This window comes from Schistocerca piceifrons, chromosome 2 (assembly GCF_021461385.2).
Source record: "Schistocerca piceifrons isolate TAMUIC-IGC-003096 chromosome 2, iqSchPice1.1, whole genome shotgun sequence".
NCBI classification, from domain to species: Eukaryota; Metazoa; Arthropoda; class Insecta; order Orthoptera; family Acrididae; genus Schistocerca; species Schistocerca piceifrons.
Window position 1 is genome coordinate 493,752,680 of NC_060139.1, and position 21,734 is coordinate 493,774,413.

The window sequence follows — 21,734 nt, forward strand, 5'->3', positions numbered from 1 at the left end:
TAAACGGACACGTTGTCACTGAACAATTTGCTGCACACCTTATTTCATATGACAGTCTCTGCGGCGGGCCAGCCAGCCCCGCTAACTGCTACTCTACTGGCAGAAGTAAAGCTGTGAGGACGGGCCGTGAGTCGTGCTTGGGTAGCTCAGTTGGTAAAGGACTTCCCCGCGAAAGTCAAAGGTCCCGAGTTCGAGTCTCGGTCCGGCACACAGTTTTAATCTGTTTCATATCAGCGCACACTCCGCTGCAGAGTGAAAATTCATTTTGCTGCTCTACTCTATTTTTTATGAAAAAATAAAAGAAAGGAAAAACAAGCAGTTATGCTGTCTGTGAAGCAAACTCGCCCCACGGGAGCCGGCATTACCTGTCGGCTTGGCGGCCGGCGTGTTGGAGTACTGCTGCTGGGGGAACTCGATGACCTCGTAGTCCGGGTCGAGCGGCGGCGGCTCTGTGGCGGGCGGTGGCGGCGGAGGCGGCGGCCCCGCCGAGCGGTTGTTGCGCGCCTGCTGCAACACAAAGAGGAGACACCCGTTCACAACACTGGTCCGCACCCAACAAACAGAGCCTGCCGTGTTCGCCGTCTCTTCCCAGCCACGCCTATGTATTTAGATCTGCAGTGTGTAGCAAGGCGTGGCGGGTTTAAAAGACTCTACAGGCGTCTAGAATAGTCGACATAGTGGTCCACTAACGACGCTATTTTCATTTTTGTTTATTTATTTTATTTGTTAAAAAATGGTTCAAATGGCTTTAAGCTCTATGGGACTTACAATCTGAGGTCATCAATCCCCTAGACTTAGAACTACTTAAACCTAACTAACCTAAGAACATCACACACATCCATGCCCGAGACAGGATTCGAACCTGCGACCGTAGCAGCAGCGCGGTTCCGGACTGAGGCGCCTAGAAACGCTCGGTCACAGCGGCCAGGGGCGGAGTATGTTTTGCTTTGTAACACTTTTCAGACTTTCGCCAGTAATAAGAATTTTATATATTTTCTTACTTCGTGTGCAGCACCTTTCAACTGAAATTATAAAAATTACTCAGGAAAAGTAAGGTTTTTCCATGTGTGCAAAACTGTTCCAATGTACAAGATGGTCATGGAGCTATGAACGAATACTCTATTGAAATTTAAAAGTGTTGCAATCGAGGAAATCTTGTCATATATATATTTAACAGTCTGTGTGTTACATTTTTACCCTCCTTAACACCAGTAATCAGTAAGTGAATCCAAATTAAGAAGACGTATTATAAAAAACCAGTTACTTGTTAAAACATTTTGAAATAAAAAGTTATTGGCAACTAATAAAATTTTCCATTTTCGAGATGGGGAAAACTGTTAAGACGTTAAACAAATTCAGTTCATTTGCAAATATCACGTACTCCATGGTAAAGAGAGACCTTTTGTTACAAAGTGCAAGATATTGCACGATCGACAATGTATGGCTTAACCGTCAACAGCGGTTGACGGGATCCGCGGACCCAATGGTGTACACCCGCTTAGATATTCCAGCGGCTGCTCTGTACCACGAGTGCCCCTGCCGCCTTGATATAGGACGGCTGGCGGCAGCCAGATAGCCTATTCACACTTGCAGCCACATTGCTACGTGACGCTAAGTATAGTTGCGTCTCCGACGCCATCTATAGTGATTTACTACAGAGGTCCTCATCGTTGTTAATGTAATAGCTGGACTTAATTATTGCTGCACTGTTTGTAATGAATCTTCATAAACTTGGAGAAATACAAGTTAAATAGCTCTTCTGTTTACTGCGTTAACTTATTCGCCAAACATGTCCTTACCGTTGTGTACGAAGCTGTACACAACATAAAATAGTTTTACAAATATGCACACTTTGACTCCCATAAACATCTGTAGCTGAAGAATGAATAATATCCTCAAAATTGCTTAAATGTATTCCACAGCACTTACATGTGTAGAACTCTTAGTCATTACAAACGTTGCACTAAATTCAACCTAATGACCCTAATACCAAAGACATTAGACGCTGCTGGAAAGAGCTTATCGCAGTCTCTAGTGCATGTTCCTTATTGTGATTATAAAATCGGTCTCTAAATTGAAACATCAATTGTTCCTTGTCCGACCCCGATAGCTGAGTGGTCAGCGCGACAGAATGCCAATCCTAACGGCCCGGGTTCGATTCCCGGCTCGGCCAGAGATTTTCTCCGCCCAGGGACTGGGTGTTGTGTTGTCCTAATCATCATCATTTCATCCCCATCGACACGCAAGTCACAAAAGTGGCATCAATTCGAAAGACTTGCACCCGGCGAACGGTCTACCCGACGGGAGGCCCTAGCCACACGACATTTATTTATTTATCCTTTCCTTGGTACATTATCCTCAAGGTACAACACTCTCTCTTAAATAGTTTACAGAATGCTAATAGTAAGTTTATACACAAAGAATTAAGAAAACACACACAAAGAGAGAGTGCACGAATAAATTACACATTTCCGCGAAAACTTCTCAACTACTACAAGGAACTCAAGTACAAAATAGAAGAAGTGGGGCCCAATGACACCTTTCAACTCGCGTTTGAATTCTTCGGACTCAATTTCTTCAGTTCTGCTGGAAAACTGTTGAATACGATAACTGCTGAATTGTGCGCAAGTTTCTTCACGTACAATGCTTTAGGAAGTGTTGTCATACAGCCTATCGTTTTTCCATCTGGTTTTCACTGAATGAATCTTGCAGATTCCTCTGAATGAGTTAATTTTGTCTACAGCAAATCCCACGATGGACAACATGTACAGGCACGGAGCAATTAGAAGTCAGAAACACCTGAACAACGGCCTTGTCTATGTTCTCGAATTGATGCCAGAGTACGGTCCGTGCTCATGTTTTGGGCTAATAATATTACTGGTGAGCGCACAGAGTTGCCCCAAAATACACTCTAAGACGAAAAAACACACCACGGAATTACCCTTCGATCCATGGATCGATCGTCCCGGCTCACAGAGAGGAAGCAGAACTCATGGCGCGCCTTGAGCTGGTTACGATTGACCTCTGTACACCAAAAAGCTGTCTGCGGTGGTGTCGGACACATTCGTCCTGGAATCTCATTGACTGAAGTTGAATTGTCTTCAGTGACGTGTCCCGCTTCGAACTAAGCTCCGATGACCTGCGAACACGTGTCTGGAGGAGATCCGGCCAGCAGTGGGATACCAACTTGACTGTCGCCTGCCATACGGCCTGACAACCATTTCATTTCATAGCAGCGTTCTTTGGTGGTCATCCGCGATACTGTTACAACACAACGATACGTCAACGCTATTCTAATCCCCGTTTTGTTCCCCTCCATGGCAAGCCACCCTGGGCTTACATTTCAACAAGATAATTCCCTCACGAACACGACGAGAGTTTCTGCTGCTAGTCTTCGTGATTTCCAATCCCTACCTTGGCAAGGAAGGTCGCCGGATCTCTCCCCGGTTGAGAATGTGTGGAGCATTATTGGCAGGGCCCTCTAACCGGCTCGGGATTTTGACGCAGTAAGGCGCCAATCGGACAGAATTTGGAACGATATCCCTCAAGAAATTATCCAACAATTCTATCAGTCAATGTCAAGCCTCATAACTGCTTGCATAAGGGTCAGAGTGGACCAATACGTTATTGAGTTCCTCAATTTGTGAAGCTTTTTCTTCCAAATAAATCACCAAATATTCCTGAAATTGTAATCATTTATTTGTGTGTACGACATATCTACAGATTTCCCTAACATTCGAATAATTTGTTCGTAGTTCGTCGTTCTTTTCTTTTTTATCTTAGAGCATGTTACACCATACGAGAGAATAAAGTGAAAATAAAGTAAAAAGTATTTCGAGTTTCAGTGCCAGAGACCAGGAAATCATTCTTATTACTGAAGACAGCAGCGTACAGTTATCGTACAAGATACTGATAAAATGGTTCAAATGGCTCTGAGCACTATGGGACTTAACATCTGAGGTCATCAGTCTCCTAGAACTTAGAACTACTTCAACCTAAATAACCTACGGACAGCACACGTATCCATGTCCGAGGCAGGATTCGAACCTGCGACCGTAGCGGTCGCGCGGTTCCGGACTGAAGCGCCTAGAATCGCTCGGCCACACCAGCCTGCAAGATACTGATAGTGTTACTTCTAAGAAAGCCTTTCATCTACCTTCGACCTCAGGAATTTAAAGTGGTCGATTTCATTGACTGTTAGGCCACCTTCGAGCAATAAAATTTCGCTTTTACAGGAGTTCCGTGTCAGAAACTGTATGCATTGCATTTGATTGCAGTTAAGCGTTAATTCTTCTTTTGCTGACGTTAATGACTACGAAAAATCGTAGCGCATCGCGTTTCTCTACGCAAATAATCGGTGGAATGCCATTAAAGTAGAGATCTCAAGTTAGTAAATGAAATGAGAGAATTTTGATAGTCTGATGCTGTAGCGATGTAGATTCTTATTAATTGACTGGACTGAATAGGAACAGGGGCAACAAAAGTATCCCAGCGTTCAAAGTCCCGTTGATATCGTGTAGAATCTGGCCGTGCTCTCTAGTGAGTTCAAAGGTGGAGCTATTTGAAGGAGAAATAGCGGTCGCGGTTTGGAAAACCGATGTCACTAGAAGGGAGAAAAGTGTGTTAAGCGCACTCTGTTATAATACGCTCGTCGACTGGCACTTTAGAAGAGCATGAAGCAACTGTCAGGTAGCAAGCCATTGTCCCGTAAGATGGTTTCACAATGGTATTCATCAAATATTGTTCACACTTTTGTTTCTGTTGCTTCCATACTCTTTATCATCCGAGGAGTTTTCTCCAATCAATTGACGCTCCTTAACATTTTGCCTTCGTGCTAGAGTGGAATAAAGTTAGTGCAGAATAAAATCGTACGCTACACAATTCTCTCTCATTACAGTGCGCATATTTGTGACTCTGTTAAACGAAACAAAACTGAGAGCTGGTATGGAACTACCTTTTAAGGCTTCCACTTTTTCGGAGAGAAATTCTGTTGTTACATCCTACATATTCCTCGCGTCAGCCAGTAAAAGAATCCATGTTGTTGTGGCTTGATGCTAATTTCTGTTTTATGTTTTCCGGCTGATTTTCTTCACAGAATTCACCGAAGCGTGTGACGAGAACTTCCTACATTGTTTACTCTATGTTCCTATAAAAACTGTGGTCACTGTTCTTCTCTCCAGTTACCGCAAATTTCTTACTGATATACATCTTCTTCATACTATTCCAAAGCTATTACTATTCCAAAGCTACTACTCCATTCAAAACCGCTTTCGGCCTGAGCACTGGAATTCATTATAACCGACACTCTTTCTGGTTTTCATTTTGTGTACTTGTTCACTTCTGACCTCTGTTAATCTGTCATTTCAGTATGCAACACTCAGTTTTTGATCGATTGTTTTTGATCTTCTTGATAACACAATATTTTCTGGACATTAAATGTTTGAATCCATGTTCTGTGTCAAAGTTTTTAAAATTGTACCATATGGAATTTTTATAATATTTATTCGCTTGGTCTATTTCTTCACATGTTCGTGTTGATGTTTGACTAGATGGCGGTGTCTCTTGTCGTGTGATCAGATGATATTGCTGAGACTTAGCGCGTTGGAAGTCCAAAATACATTTCTTTTCTGCACTGTTCTTTGCTGGAGTGCCAAATGCTAACTTTTAGACAATACAGTGGAAAGAACATCGGGAAAATATAGGGCGTGAACAATTACAAATACTGAAAATCTCTGATTTTAAGTAAACAACTATAATTCACTTGCAAGGCTTTCTCAGGATGAGCAGAAATTTGTTTACAAGGAAGTAGAAAATGATCAGTGAATGAAAGAAGGGGCTATAAGCAATATCCGGAGACCTAATTACTGAGAATGACGAGTTTACTAAACGAACAGCGACGACTGAAATTGCAGACTTTGTTGTGATTCAGCAAATTAGGAAATAATGCACACTGATCGCACTTCGAAATTTTCAACGAAACAGCAGAGATGAAAGTTTTCATTTACGCTAACATTTCAGCATTAATCCGGGGAAGGGATTTATAAAAGGATAACTGCACTGAGACAACAATTGTGGCTTATGTGCTTGATCGTTATGAGAATATGAAAACTTTTGTTAATAATAGCCACTGAGGGAGTTTTGTTATACGGAACGGGAGGATAAATTTTGATATTTTGGCAGCGAAGTAAAAGATGAAGCAGAACCAGAGAAGATATAGAAGTCTAACTGTTAATAGGAAGAAATTCTTTTCTAAAGAGCTATTTTTTACCATCGAATATAAGTGTGACACGACGGCATTTCTGAAGGTATTTGTCTGTAGTGTAGTCTTTTACAGTAACGAAAACATTGACGATAAACAGTTCAGACAAGAAAAGGCTATAAGCATTTGCAAAGCGCTGCTGTAGGAGGGTGTTGAAGATTAGATCGGATAACTAGTGAAGATGAACTTAATCGAAAAGGGTATAAAAGTAATTCATCGCACAACTTGATTAAATAAGGGGTCGGTGGGTAGGACACGTCTTAGAGCATCGAAGAATTGTTAATTGTGTGTGTGTGTGGGGGGGGGGGGGGGGGGGAAGGGGGGTTGGTAGCGATTATACAGACAAACGTGGGTTTCACCATAGTGAGTAATTTCAAATAGATATAGCTCGCGTTAGTCATAATGAGAAGAAGAGGCTTTCACAGAGTAGACTATAGTGGAGAGCTGCTTCAAACCAGTCAATGGACAGAGGGCCGCAACAATAACAGTAACAGCAGCTGTCATAACCACCTAACTATTGACAGGTGAGATGCATCCACGACATGGTTTTGCTTTTACTTCTGTAACAGTAGAGTGGTTAAAGTGGCAAATTATTCAATGTCAGCGAATGTCCGCAGTTATGTTAAATGAAGCAGTCAATGAAAGAAATCAATCTGTTTCGCAGAGGACAGGGATAGTGAATAAAACAGCGGTCGCAGGGTGCGATTACTCGTCAGTAAGACGGGTGTAGGGTCAGGACATGAGGATCAGCAGAGAAAAATCGGGGGGGGGGGGGGTTAAGTAGCGAATGCCGCAGCGTAGCGCAGCTGCAGCCCTCCTGCAGGACCGCAGCGGTTCGATAGCCCAGCTCTGCGGGCTGCCGCATCGCAGGGGCAACTCTAGCACTCCACTGTCTGCACGCCAGCCGCCGTCGCGGTGCGTCCTGCAGCTAGAGGGATCCACTGTCCTGTGTTTACAGAGCTGCAACAGCAGCAGCTCAGTGTGCGGCTGCGGCTAAAAATCTCTTCCTAATTACCCTCTCACTTTAACTTTTGTAAATATTACATCATTTTATGATAGAGCGATGCTTTTACACCTACGTTTATAGTGGAAGCTGGGGTGTAATGGGGTATGCAGCCGAAACTGGGACCCTGATATTACTCTTTAGGAATTGGTAACATTGCTTTTTGGGCCTTAAACCATGAAGACAGCTGGCAACAGTACCGCCATGAGACTATGTAGTGTGAAACATGTAGCTATCGAGCAAAACAATTTGTTGGATTTTTGTGGTCGTGTATCTTACTTGGTGATATTTAGTGTTCAGTAAGGAACTTATATCGTCGTATTACAAGCTGAAACTAGAAGTACAATAAATCATACTTTTAATAGGCTTTATGAACATATGCCATGCTAAACGATTCTTCACCTTCTTTCTTATGCAGAAGGAATCTTGAAGATAAGGTACAGTTGGGGCGCAACCGAGTAGAAGCAATGAGGTAAAACCGGAGCTAGCAGCTATTACCCCATAACTTGGTTACATACAACTTACATGTGTGACTTAAGAAGTATAGGCTTTTAACGATACGCTACTTGTGTGTTCACGTTTTAATAGCTGCAATTTAATAACTACCTGTATAATTTACAACTACTTTGCGCCAATTTTTAGAATATTTTTGACACTAATAACTTGATTGATTATGCCTTACTCAACAGGTATATTTTCCTACGAAAGGGGACTATTAAGCGCTTTATACGGCACGGAAATTTCGACATGGCTTAAGAGCCATCGGAGACGAGTGTCAATCGCTCAGTGCAACAAAGGCATCTTCTTGGCATGTTAAAAAAATCTTTTGAATAACTCTGGGCCTAGACCATAAAAAAGAGTCGGAATAGTCTGAAACGTGTGAGGCATACAGCACCTCTGAAGATGAGGACGAAAAGCTTTGCCTTCTTTACAGAGAAACCTACTCAGCATCAAGAGAGTCAGATGATTGTGTAAAATACTTAAAGTGCGAGAAGAAGGGATGAGGATTGTGCAGGGTGGACTGAAGATGATTTGCATGAGACCGTAGAGTCCCATACCTAAGACGGGAAATATAACATTGCCCATTTGTGCCCAATATAGTACCTACTTTTATCCCAAGGCATTGGGTATAATAATATATTGAGTAATTTTAATTATAATTTAAACCATCAAAAATAAGCCCTCATATTTAAATTATGTTGTTCATGCCTTGTTTATCTTTCACTGAAATAAGTGTGAATCCCAACAATGAAAACTGCCATTGTTATCTAGCTTTCTCCTTACCTACCCAATCATACCCCAACTTCTCGAACTCCTCAGACAATCGTCCGGCCTGTGGCAGAGGGTATATAAAGTACTATACGATGATGGTAATTTGTGGGTTTGGGTGCACGACAGCAAGGTATTTAGCGCTCAGACAAAAGTTTTATGAGACGAGGGAGAATAATAGTGGTAGAGTAAAAAAAGTTCGACAAGAAATAAAATATAAAAATGACCTAAGAAACACACGCGCGCGCACACACACACACACACACACACACACACACACACACACTCACACACACACACAGAGAGAGAGAGAGAGAGAGAGAAAGAGAGAGAGAGATACCAAAATTACGCATCTATGCTGCCGTGGCTGGATGATGGCTGGAATAAACAGGATGAGCAAGCCACTCCTGCAACACACTAAAATCTACAACCTAAAACCTTAGGCTGAAGTCCAGACACTACACAAAATTTTAAAAACTTTATCACTCTCATTGTAGTCTGCTAAAATAGAGGGCAGATCGCGAGAATCGCTCTGCGTGTGTCCGCGTAAAAGCAAGAATGTCTCTATATTATTATTGCCGTCATTGTGCAAAATTTTTATTGGAGTAAGTAATGATTCCTACTGGAACACGTGCTCTCGTAACTTTGAGAGTACGGTACTCCGCAATGCACAGTGTCATTCTTTCCAGTGGAAATTTTTCAGTCATTTCTGCGATGCTCTCTCGGCGACTTAACAAAACGGTGACGAATCGTGCAGCTTTTTTTTTTTTTTTTTTTTTGCATCTCCTTTAATTGTTCCGTTAAGTCAACTACATTCGAGGAACACAATTTCAGTATAGAGCAATATTTAGCAATGTTTACTTCCAGCTTCTCGTTCTGCAAGGTTTCTAAGACAGTGGAACACTGAACACTTGACTTTAGGAACATGGAAGGCTGAAATAACTTCAGTAGCTGGTTCATACTCATTCATGAACATATGAAAGGTAATTTTGAAGGACCACAAGCTTAAGGTAATGTTTACGAGTTATTCCCCATCCCTCCTCCACCCACACCACACCAAAAAATTAATTAAATTAGCGTTAATGCCAAAGAAAATGCCAGAAGCAACTGTTAAATACAGTAAAACATATGTAATATTCCAACTGTTGTGTTTTGATCTTGAATTTTATGCCTTGTAACGTAGTATGACGTCGTCATTCGTGTTACTTGAACAGTTCGGTTTCTGCTGTAGAGTATGAGATGTTCTCTCCAAATAGTGACCGAGAGTGAAATATCTCTTTCCGATGTAGTAAGCAATGAGACATATTGTACTTCAACCAGAGGTTTTACTTGCTCCGGCTGAACAGTGCAGAAGTGCGTTGTACAACAATGACGCTTTGATGCGATGTCATCAGTTCACGCTGTCGAAGCTTTAGAACAACATTTCTTTTAAAGGATGTTCACCAGCTCTGAACCAGCAGGGTGATATGTTCCTTCAGCTCAAAGAACTTCAGTAACATGCCCACTATTTTCAGATTCAGGCTGAGTTTACAGTGCATTTTAGGTGGTCATGTTTGCAACGATTCATCGGTATTTTAGAGAGAATATTAAACATTAACAGTTTCTGAATAAGAATTTGAGACTAGTAGTACTATTAAGAATGTGTTTGTACGATGATAATGAATATACAGATGGTTGGAAGAGCGCAGGAAACGTGTAACTAATTTTTAGTTTCATAAACAAATCGAAACATATAGCAGATTAGGTCCAGTTAGGCAAATAAATTTACTGAAATGAACAAAAGATTATAAACATCAAAATTCCCAAACGTTATTTGTGTCAAAGTATCAATAATTCCAAGCTCTAGATTAGTTAGCTTCGTTGTGCCTCTTCTCATTTCATTTCTTTCTGTAGCCGTTAAAGTCATTTCACTTAATATTTCTACTTGTGCTACAAAGACTTCTCACAAACTTTTTGATAAGAACTGATCGCAAGATACGACGATTAAGGTTTAACACCCAGAATATGGCGAGGCTATTAGAGATGGATTGGATAGAGATGGCGATTGGAGTTTGTCATCTTCTTTTCAAAGGAATCGTTCTATCAGTAGTCTTAATCACATTAGGGACACCACGGGAAACCTAAATCTGGTTTGTCAGATGAGTATTTCAAACACAGTTGCCCCGAATGCTAGATTCTTTAAAGGGCAGAAGCCAGTCGATATACAGGGCGTCCATGAAGTCCCTTTACAACTTCAAAATTTTATTACAACGGCAGTTAATGAAATATTTTAACAACATTTCTTTTATTGTAATCAGGGTTTATAAAAGTATTTTGACAGTGTTTAATAGACCCCTACATGGGCGCCTTTAGTTGCACGAAGCACATCAAGGCGGTGCGCGATTTCTTGCCATGTTCGCTGTAGCATAGCGTCACAAATGGTGGCAATGGCATTACGAATGCTTTGCTTCAAGTAAACAGTGTCCCGTATCTCTGTTTGATACACGATATCTTTTACATACAACCATTAAAAAATCCCAGGGGAGTGATATTTGGCGAACGCGGTGGCCAACGAATTGGCCCGTCCCTCCCAATCCATCTGCCTCGAAATGTTTCATCGAGGAACCGACGGACATGCAGTCCCCAATGCGGTGGTGTACCATCTTGCTGGAAAATGATAGTTGGTTGAAAGTCAATCAACTGTGGTGCTACATATTCGGTCAGAAGGCCGAGGTAAACATCTGCAGCAACTGTTGACTCGAAAAAAAATGGACCAATTATTCGGGTGCAAATGATTCCACACCACACATTCACTTTTCGACTATCCCGGTGAAGTTCCCCAGTTCAGATTCCCAGACTCTCACATTGTATCTGTTTAATGTCCCAGAAACATGAAAAGTTACGTCGTCACTGAAACAAACTCGCTTGAGGAATGATTCATCCTTCGAAAGGCGTTCCAGCATGTTGAGTGCAACCTCTGTCCGTTTTGGCTTGTCATTTGGCTCAAGTGTCTTTATCAGTTGCACTTTGTAAGCGTACAACCGTAAGTTCTTGTGGAGGACATTATGCACAGTTGAACGTGGTAATTGCAACTGACTGGCAGCAGTGCGGGTGGACTTCGTAGTTGAATGAGTGAAGACGTTAAAAACGCGATCGATGTTTTCTTCGGATGTTCTTGGTCGCCCGCTCCTCCCTTTATTCAACACTGTCCCTGCCTCCACAATTTTTTTGTGCCATATACGGATTGAAGGGCGCGATGGTGGATCTCTTCCATACTTCGTTTTGAAGTTTCGTTTATTGTATTGAATACACTTCCATCAACACAGTATATGAAACAAAAAATTTTAATATACATTCGTTCACTATCACCACTCGTTTCGTAAACGCTCTGCGTTAGAAATGCCCTTGATTGAGCGAGAATAATGGAGGCCTCATAGCACACCGAAAGTGCTGCCAGTTCTATTTTCCACAGCGAATGGCTGGCGAGCAGCAGGCACAATTTTAGGGCCCTCAGGATGAATCAGTGTGGGTAGACGCCAGACCTCACAGCACGTCGCTTGCACCTGTCCGCGACGGACAAAAGGTCCTCAGTAGAGCGCCGATTCCTTCTCACTGCGCAAGGAAGTACTTGCGAGACGCTGCGAATACGTAGCAGGCTCAACGTTATCATCAGCATGGCTTAATTAAGAAAAGGGAAGCTGTGTACTTTCGAAGGGTCTGCAGGAGGAAGTTGTCTAGGTTAACGGATTGCTCCTGAGACTAAATATTACGTCGAAAGCTATTCGAGCCGCGTGTAAGCTCCGGCAATTTTTTGGCCACTTGCCAGCAGCACCAGATTTAAACCCACAGGTCATCAGTGGGCGATGGTCGTACATTTCTTACGTCGCTTTGACGTCATTGTGACATGGCAGGAAATTTATATTTTGCGCAGCACCGAAGCCGTAAAAACAGTGACAAACATACTCGAGATATCCGGGCGCTTTGAGAATACAGGTAAGACAGCATGAATAAATCCAGGAGTTTGAACAACGTATTGTGTGTACTTGGAACAGCTACAACAACAACGACAACAATAAAAATAACAAAAATTTATCTGGTGTTTTACGCCAGACGTTAAATGCATCCTCTGCAGGAATTAAACATTCAGCTAATAACTAGCTATACATCACTTTCGCTTCGAGTCTCTGAAACGCTATTTTCCTTACTTTAGGGATAATCTGTCGGTAGTTTTTTGTTCACCAAGTATTCTAGCACTGCGGAAATAATTATTTAGAGGAGTTTCTTATTGCGCAGAAATTGTCATAATGCTTATCTGTTGATAGGTCATAAATCTTGACAGATCTTTAATCATTAAAATCATGTTATTTGTTTGTTATTTCCTGTTGAGAGAAACTTCATTAAACGCAGTAGAATTACCCTCCAGCAGAAATTAAAAACTACATTTACTACGTTCTGATCCATTTTACAATAAGTACACTGTAAAATAGTTACAGGATTTCTCTCTTAGAATAAGTCTTTTTATATTCCTTGAATTTTCTGAACACACAGTGTACTTCCTCTCAGCGTCAGTAGCTGTTGACTGTAGCCAAAAGTCATTTTAAATGTTCGTAGATTGTAATTCTTCGATTCTATTCTTTTGATTTAGAATGCAACAGATCTTACTCCACCAATCAGCCGGGTGGAAATGTGTCCCGAATTACGACCCTCTATGGCGCTGAATCAGTAATATGACCTTTACAGTATACATGCCAGTTACGTTGAATTTACTCGAAATACGTTATCTGATGATATCGCATAGAAAAATTTGTTTATTAGAATTGTCCACTCTTATTTGGAAACGTACTATAAAATATAAAAGGCACCGCCCAGCCCAGACCGCTAAGGATAGAAACTTGAAATTTGAAGAAGGTGTCGATCTTCTACTGTAGGCGTCGTTTAAAAAGGCATTTTTCGAAAGTGTAACCCTAAGGTGGTGAAATAGGGGATGAAGTTTTTTTTTAATGTCGCTTTTAGTGCAGTTTTGAAACTAGACCTATGAAAACTGGTACATGGTTTCTCGGTCAGAAATAAAGATATGCAGGTTTCGGAATTTTTAAAATTTGAACCCTCTGGGAGTGAAACAGTGGGCGAACGCTTTTTTGAAAATATATCATTATTAAAGAACTACTAAAGTATTTTTAAAGCTACATCTATGAACATTGGTATTTGGCTTCTCGGTTACAAATAAAAAAAATATGTTTCCGTGTTTTTGGAAATTGAATCCGTAAGGGTTGAAATAGAGGATGAGATTTTTTTATGAAGATGATTTATTATTAAAGCATGTTTAAAACTAAATCTATGAAAATTTAAATTTGGCATCTCCACTAGAATTAAAAAAATAAGGGTTTCATTGTTTCTGGATGTACAACACCTCTGGGTGTGAAACGGGGGATGAAAGTTTTTACGGGAATATTTCATTTTGCAAGCATTTTTGAAGTTAAATCTATGAAAATTTGTAATTGGCTTCTCTGTTAGAAATAAAACACACATATGTCACTATTTTTAGAAATTTGATCCCTAAGGGGGATGAAACGTTTTATGAAAATATTTCATTACGAAAGCATTTTTAAAGCTAAATCGTTGAAAATTGATGTTTTGCTTCTTGGTTAGAGAAGAAAAAAAACGTGTTTCACTGTTTTTGAATATTGAGCTTGAGATATTCGCTATTTTTGACTTCATTAAAACAGCAAATACGAGTAGTTAATACTTTCAGCCAGAAGGCAAATACTTGTTTGTAAATAATGTTTAATGTATAATGAGGCGTCGCATAGCGACGGTGGAATTTTCTAGTGATGTAATTTGTCGTCTTTGGGCGGCAATAAAAACAGAAAAATACGGATGGATATGCGATCCTTCACTATTTTGTTCGCTGGAGAACAAATGAAGCCTGGAGCGCTAAGAAGACTTTTACTGTTTTTCTCGAGTAAGACGGACGCAGATTTGTGGCGGTCTGATCTAATTATTTTTACTAAATAAATAAAAACGTGTTCCGTCTAAGTTTTGAGTGAAGTGTAGGAAGAAGAACTGTTGTAACTTACCGTGACGAAGCACGAGCGACTCAAGAGGACAATGGCTATATAAAAGAGCGCTCAATGGACATGATATGGACATAAAAATCTATCGTCATTGTAGTATTAAGCTTAAGGTACGATATATGTTTAGTTATAATAAATATTTGTTCTGGGAATACTGAATCATTTGGCAGTGCTCATTTCTATTATCTCCTCAGTATTATTTTCATTTTAATTATGCATTTTGCTAATATTACAGACTCCAAGATCAGCAGTCCAATGTGCGTGTTACATTGATAAAAAGAAAACTGTTTTATCGTCTTCTTGCATCAGCTTTAATATTGAATTTCTCTTTTGTGTGATGTTACAGTTGTTTTTGTGCCCTTAAGAACTTTCTGGTCCCTTAGGAAATTGTTTTGTCATAACAATAACTTCACAACCGGGTATGATCGTATCTACGATCATGAAGTAATTAGAAAGACGATAACGCAACTTCTTAATCAATAGCACGCTAGTTGTGACTGCCTCAAGCCACGCGAAACCGCAAGTAAAAACTATTCACATCTCATAATGCAATATTTTATGACAATGGTCAATCCATGATTCTTACGCCAATTGTGATTGATAAAACAGTTAGTTAAATCTCAATTTCCAACTTTCCATCGAATAGCTACATCACTTCTATTTTGTAACATCACACTTGGCGCCCGAACAGGGACTTGACCAAAAATTAGTTCAAATTCTTGGAAAATTTTCTATGTGCTTGTGTTAATAAATGTTCTGTCGTTTCATGTACACATCGTATCTCTCTGTGAGAATGACAGAAAATACGCTGGTCGATAACGCAGTTTAATTATCGAGAGAAAGGAAAAGAAAAGAGACGCGAATTTGCTGAGACAACATAGCGGTAACCAAGCCATCAAAAAGTAAGTCAGAATTTTGCATACGCAGTGTAGTGCTTCAGTAGCAACGTTGCTTTTCCAAGTCGATCCACATCCTTTCTATCTCCTTCCCGCTATAGAAAATCTGCTTTATTTTATCTTTGAAAGTAAAATTCTTCGTAGTCTGATAATAGAAATTATTTCTCCCCATTGTTAGTATACCTGTATTTCATTTTCAACATGGTGGATAGTGTGCGCAATTTGCAGTGAAGAGCATCTTCATTCATTTGTCTGAAACGGTTAGGTTCCATCTTGTCTTCTTGCCAGATAGAATTTCATTTGTTGCTCACGCGAGAGTGGTGCTCTTAGCGGACTCACCACGTCACTGACAAACGACGAAAGCCTTACGTAGCACGTGATTTACTAACGAAAATGGCAGATAGTAAACAGAGACAGGTGACAACAGGAGACGGGAGTGAAGACGTTAATAGTATTCCATACCCTTTACGATCGCGAACGGTAGGTTCCCGTGTGGAAACTGAACTAACCATGTCTGTAACAGGGGAAAGTGACCCTAAAGTCCAAATTCTTCCCGCTGCAGCTACAAATGACCTCGGTGCGTTAATGGAAATGCTGAAACAACAGTTTGACGCAATAAATGAGACTATAAAAACACAAAATGAGACTGTTAACGCCCGATTAGATGCTGTAAGCGAATCAGTAAAAACACAAAATGAGACTGTTAACGCCCGATTAGATGCTGTAAGCGAATCAGTAAAAACACAAAATGAGACTATAAAAACACAAAATGAGACTGTTAACGCCCGATTAGATGCTGTAAGCGAATCATTAAAAACACAGCTAGGCACAATCAAAACAGATCTGCATAAAGAAATTACGGCTGAATTAAATACCCATTTGGGTGAGGTGCAAACTAAGATCAGTGATCAAATTCAGAAAATGCAGAAACAGGTGAAAAGTGAAATAGCTGAAGTATCTGGAACATTAAACACAAAAATTCAGGCAGCTACCAAAGAAATAAACTCAGTTAGAAATGCAGTATCTGACATTGAAGGTGTAGTGGAGGATCTGTCGAGGCAGATAGACTCAATCAATATTGAAGAACAGGTTAAGAGCACCGTGAAAGCACACGCGGAGGCATTGTCGGAACACTACAGTGAATGGATAAAGGGTAAAGATATTTTTATCGAAAAGAAGGTCAGGGAGGAGCTTAGGGAGACTGTCAAGGATGTAACTTACGAAATCTTAGCTGCTCCTGGTAAGTCGGGAGACACAGTAGTTTCTGAATTGGGACAGATTCGGAGGACACTCACACGGGATCTTCCCGAGTGGAAGCAGCAAGTAGTGGACGAAGTCAGAATGCTGAGAAACTGGGTAGAAAATCCGCACACGCATACGCAAACTATAGGGAACAACTATTTAGACGGTGACGAATGTCAGTCAACTCCTTATTGTTCACCGCCTGATTACATGCAAAACAACAGTCCTGTTGAGTCCCGAGTAGGGAAACTAAATGATCCGCCCACAATTGTGAGTTTAATGCAAGAGGAAAGTGTGATTAAGCATCGCACTTTTCCTGTTTTTCATCCGCAGAAGCGAGAAATACACCCCATCGTGTTCCTAAAGAATTTTTCCGGCATATTTCCCAGGAGCTGGACAGACAGACAGCGTATTCAGTTCGTCACTGGCTTTATTTCTGGTGATGCAGCATTATGGGGAACGGAAATGGTAGACACGTGTAGGAATTATGAAGAGTTTGAGAAAATGTTCTTGGCAAAATTTTGGAGTAATGGGGTACAGCAAAGATTAAGGAAGGAGGTGTATGGTGCGGAAATTTTCAATGAGAAGCATGGAAGTCTCCGGCGATACTTTGAGAAGTATCTAGCAAAAATTAAATTCTGGGATTCTCCGATTTCTTCCAAGGACGTAATTATGATTCTCAAAAGCAAACTCCCTGTGTCTATTAGAGAGAAATTAGTAAATGTGTCCGAAGAAGACACGGATGTATTCCTTTCTGTGCTGGATTCCTTAGATTTAATTAGCGAGGATGTGCGCTCCAAGGTTGGCAGCGGCAAATTCTTCCCTGGCAGCCAGCAGAATGCATCGCACGCGGACAACAATGCGCCCAAGGAGAGAGCGAGCTACTGCGACCGCTGTTGCCAACCTGCCAGCGGTTATCAAAACGCAAACGGCAATAACTTTAAACGGAAGCAGAAAACCAATTACAGTAATCAGCAGAGATACCACCCAATTTACAACCACCAGGTACAACATCAGTACGGAAACCCACCCTTTAATTCTGCGCCTGAGCAGCATGGAAATTCTCCACAAACTAGTGGTAATTTTTCAAATGGGCCAGTGTACAATCAAAGTTATAGGTCGAAAAATAGCAAGTGGCATGGGCAAGGCGGAGGCCACCCAGCACATCAGAACAACTTTTCACAGAATAGAGGACCGCGGAACAATTTTCAAATGGCACCAAATGCGAACTTTCCTTCACAAGGAAATGGTTTTGCCGGCAACCAAAAGATCGGGCGACATCAGCCTTCTCAAGTGTTCTATTCACAAGTGAATGCACCCAGTGGATTTTACCCCTCTACACCGGCATTTGTACCACATAACCAGCACCAATATGAAACGGAACAAACACTTAAGGCCATGAATGACAAACAGGTTAAACATCCTGCGGAAAATTAGAGGCAGCACCTTTCAGCCTCCAAGAGGTCGCTGCGGATTTTGAGTGGGGGCACTAACGAATACACTGATTCTGAGTATGTTAATGCGATACGGTACGACCATGAGACCGACTTACGAGATGACCTTGCACCTGACCTAGAAGCTCAAGACATTAATGACATGTATGATGAACAGGTCCAGGCTTCGATTAAGATTTCTATTGCCAACATTCCTGTCACAGCCATTGTTGATACAGGAGCAAACATCAATGTGATGTCATCATGTCTCTTCAGACAGGTGTCTTCTGTTTCAAAAGTTTTATCATTGCCGATTCAGGGCTGCTCCATATCGGGAGCGATTGGTCCATTGAAACAGAGAGTTAGTTTACAGACGCAGCTTCAACTGCAGATAGAATCTGTTTTGGTTTTTTGCCACTTTCTAATAGTAAAGAACTTGTCAGTTCCATGTCTCTTGGGGATGGAGTTTCTTCGACAAACAAAAGCAGTGATAGATATTGAATCTGGAATGTGTACCTTTATCGTAAATCAACAACAAGTTGTTGTTAACTTGTTAAGGAGTAAAGTGACGGCAGTGTTGACATTGCATCAGGTTTGGAGACGACAGAGGACCGCCAAACCGTGCTTTGATCAGACAAATGACCTGAGTAAATGGGATGACATAAATGACAATGAGTATGAAGACTTACTTCCTGACACAGACGAGATCGATGCTAAAGCCAAGGAATCGACTGAACTCAGGGGGGAGCAGAAATATGAGTTGTTCCATTTATTAGTAAGTTACAAGAAAATCTTTTCAAAGAAACCAGGAGTAATAAAAGGGTTCGAGTATAAAATGGAAGTGCTTCCCCACTCAACGTTCTGCAAAGCAAGCTATTCAGTACCCTACGCCCGACGAGAAGCTGTAAAGCATGAGATTAGGAAAATGCTGTGTTGGGATGTTATCGAGTTATCGAATTCGCCGTACTCAAGTCCCTTGTTGTCCGTACTTAAACAGGACGGTAGTGTCAGACTAGTACTGGACGCCAGATCAATAAACAAAATAATTGTACCGATAAGGACTCGGCCTGAAGCACTTGAGGAGCACTTGCAAAAATTTCATGGCATTAGATTTTTGAGTACACTCGATTTAAGAAGTAGCTATTGGCAGGTGAAATTGGCCAAGGAATCCAGAAAATATACTGCTTTTATATTTGCCGGCCGCTCATATCAGTTTAAGGTCATGCCTTTTGGTTTAAATGTAAGCTCGGGAATATTTATTTCTGCTCTCGATTTTGTGTTAGGACCTGAACTTCTGGATGAGGTAACTGTTTATGTAGATGACGTGTTGATAGCCACTAAGAACTGGGAAGATCATTTAGCTATTCTACGAAAGGTGTTTCAGAGATTTCAAGAACATGGTGTTACAGCGAATCTGAAAAAGTCAAAATTTGGAAAACGTGAGGTAAAGTTTTTAGGTCATGTGATTACACCTGAAGGGATTAAACCCGACCCGGAAAAGTTGTCTGCGATTAAGAATTTCCCTACGCCGGTAACTAAGAGGCAACTAAGAGGATTTCTCGGTCTTTCGTCTTTCTTTCGACGATTTCTGTCTGGTCAAGTAATGAACAATCCCGCTTTGCACAATCTTCTGAAGAAAAGTACGCATTGGATTTGGACACCAGAGTGTCAGAAAGCTTTTCAGGCAATTAAAGATGGTCTTGTAAACAATAACATTCTCTGTCATCCACAAATGGACAAAGAATTTTGTATCACCACAGACGCTTCGTTTGTTGGAATTGGATCTTGTTTGTTTCAGATTGAATTAGTAGACGAAACAGAGCAGATCAGAGTGATTAGTTTTGCGAGTAGGGTCTTAACAGAATGTGAAAAGTCCTATTCAGTTACTGAGCTGGAGGCACTTGCAGTTATTTGGTCCTTCAAGAGGTTTAATTATTACATTTTTGGCAGAAAGATAAAAGTGTTTACGGACCATCAAGCACTTTCGTGTCTTTTGACCTGTAAATTACAACATCCGCGTCTGACCAGGTGGTGTTTATTTCTGCAAGAATACGATTTTGATATTGTGTATATAAAGGGCAAGGATAACATTATTGCAGACGCACTTTCTCGTTCACCAGAAGGTCTGCCTGAGACAAGTGAGTTGGTAGAACAGATGTCGAATTACAAAGTTCTTCTTATGCAGGATCCCATTCATAGAAAATATTTCTTGGAACTGTGCAAGCAAATCCAGACACTACAGACCACAGATCCTAAGTGGGGAAAAGTAATCAGACTTCTTCAAGAAAATCCAAACCATAAGTTGTCCAAATTCTTCAAGATTCATAATCAGGTATTATTTCATCGTACCTCTGTGTCATCAGACAACTGGCTTGTTTGTATACCTAGCAGTTTTGTCGAACATCTTTTGTGGTATACCCACATTTCTTGGGGCCACTATGGTCCAGAGAAGTGTAAAAAGAAGATTGCTACTTACTGTTATGTGCCCAACCTACATCGTCGGATACACAAGTTGCTAAAATTCTGTGTCATCTGCCAAAAGGCGAAAGCTCTGAATATTCCTACTTTAATTCCATTGAATCCGATCATCGCAGAAAGACCTAATCAGCTCATTAGCATTGACCTGGCTGGCCCTCTACCGATGGGTAGGGGAGGTGTCAAATACCTCGTTGCTGTTCTCGACAACTTCACTAAATACGTTCGAATGTATGTTATGAAGACATCTTGTGCTCCGCCTATTATACGCTGTCTTGAAAATGACTATTTCCCTCGATTCGGAGTCCCCGAATCTATACTTTCAGATAATGCATCCAACTTTACTTGCCGCAAATGGCGTGAGTTTTTGGCCCATCACAACGTCAAGCAGATCTTAATATCACGTTTTAGGCCTCAGTCGAATTTGACTGAGCGGATCTTCAAGGAGTTTAACAGATTTGTTCGGACGTACATTCCAGACAAGCAAACTCGTTGGGTTGATTTTGTGACACCTTTTGAGGAGATAGTTAATAATTTGCCACACACTTCCACAGGTTTTACTCCACACGAGTTGATATCTCGAAAGAAGGAACAGAATGAGTGGGTTGATCCTCTTCCCAAGATACCTAGCCCTGAGGTAGATCTAGATGTCAAAATTCGAGAAGCTTTAAGTTCCATTACCACCAATGCTCAATTAAGGAAGAAAGGCTATGATAAAAAAGTAAACAAAGTTGTAAATTACCATGTAGGTGAAAAGGTATTACTTAAGACTCATTTCAAGCCATCATTAATATGTAAGAAAAATCGCAAGTGGCAACATATGTACCAAGGTCCTTACCTTATTTTAAGGAAACCGCACATAGGGAGTTATTTGTTAACTGACCCGGCTACGGGGAGAGTAAATGGCTTATTTCACCACCAAGACTTAAAGAAATTTTATAATGGTAGTGGTTAAATACTGTCGTGGAAATGAATTCTTGCTTACTGGAAATTTCCTTGTGTGAACTGTTAATGATAAGTATTGTGTTGAACAGCGCACTGACTACATGGTAACGGCTACTACATGTAAACTTTAAGTATTAAATGCTATGTATGGAAAAATTG

At 40.9% G+C, this 21,734-nt stretch overlaps 1 protein-coding gene across 1 annotated transcript in view; it reads right to left on the reverse strand.

Moving 5' to 3' along the window:
• LOC124775510 (E3 ubiquitin-protein ligase lubel) overlaps positions 1 to 21,734 on the reverse strand; it is a 488,311-nt gene that overhangs the window by 299,491 nt on the left and 167,086 nt on the right. Inside the window, exon 3 of the mRNA XM_047250342.1 lies at positions 366 to 507. Within this exon, the coding sequence (XP_047106298.1) occupies positions 366 to 507 (142 nt within the window). The remainder of the gene's footprint in view (positions 1 to 365; positions 508 to 21,734) is intronic.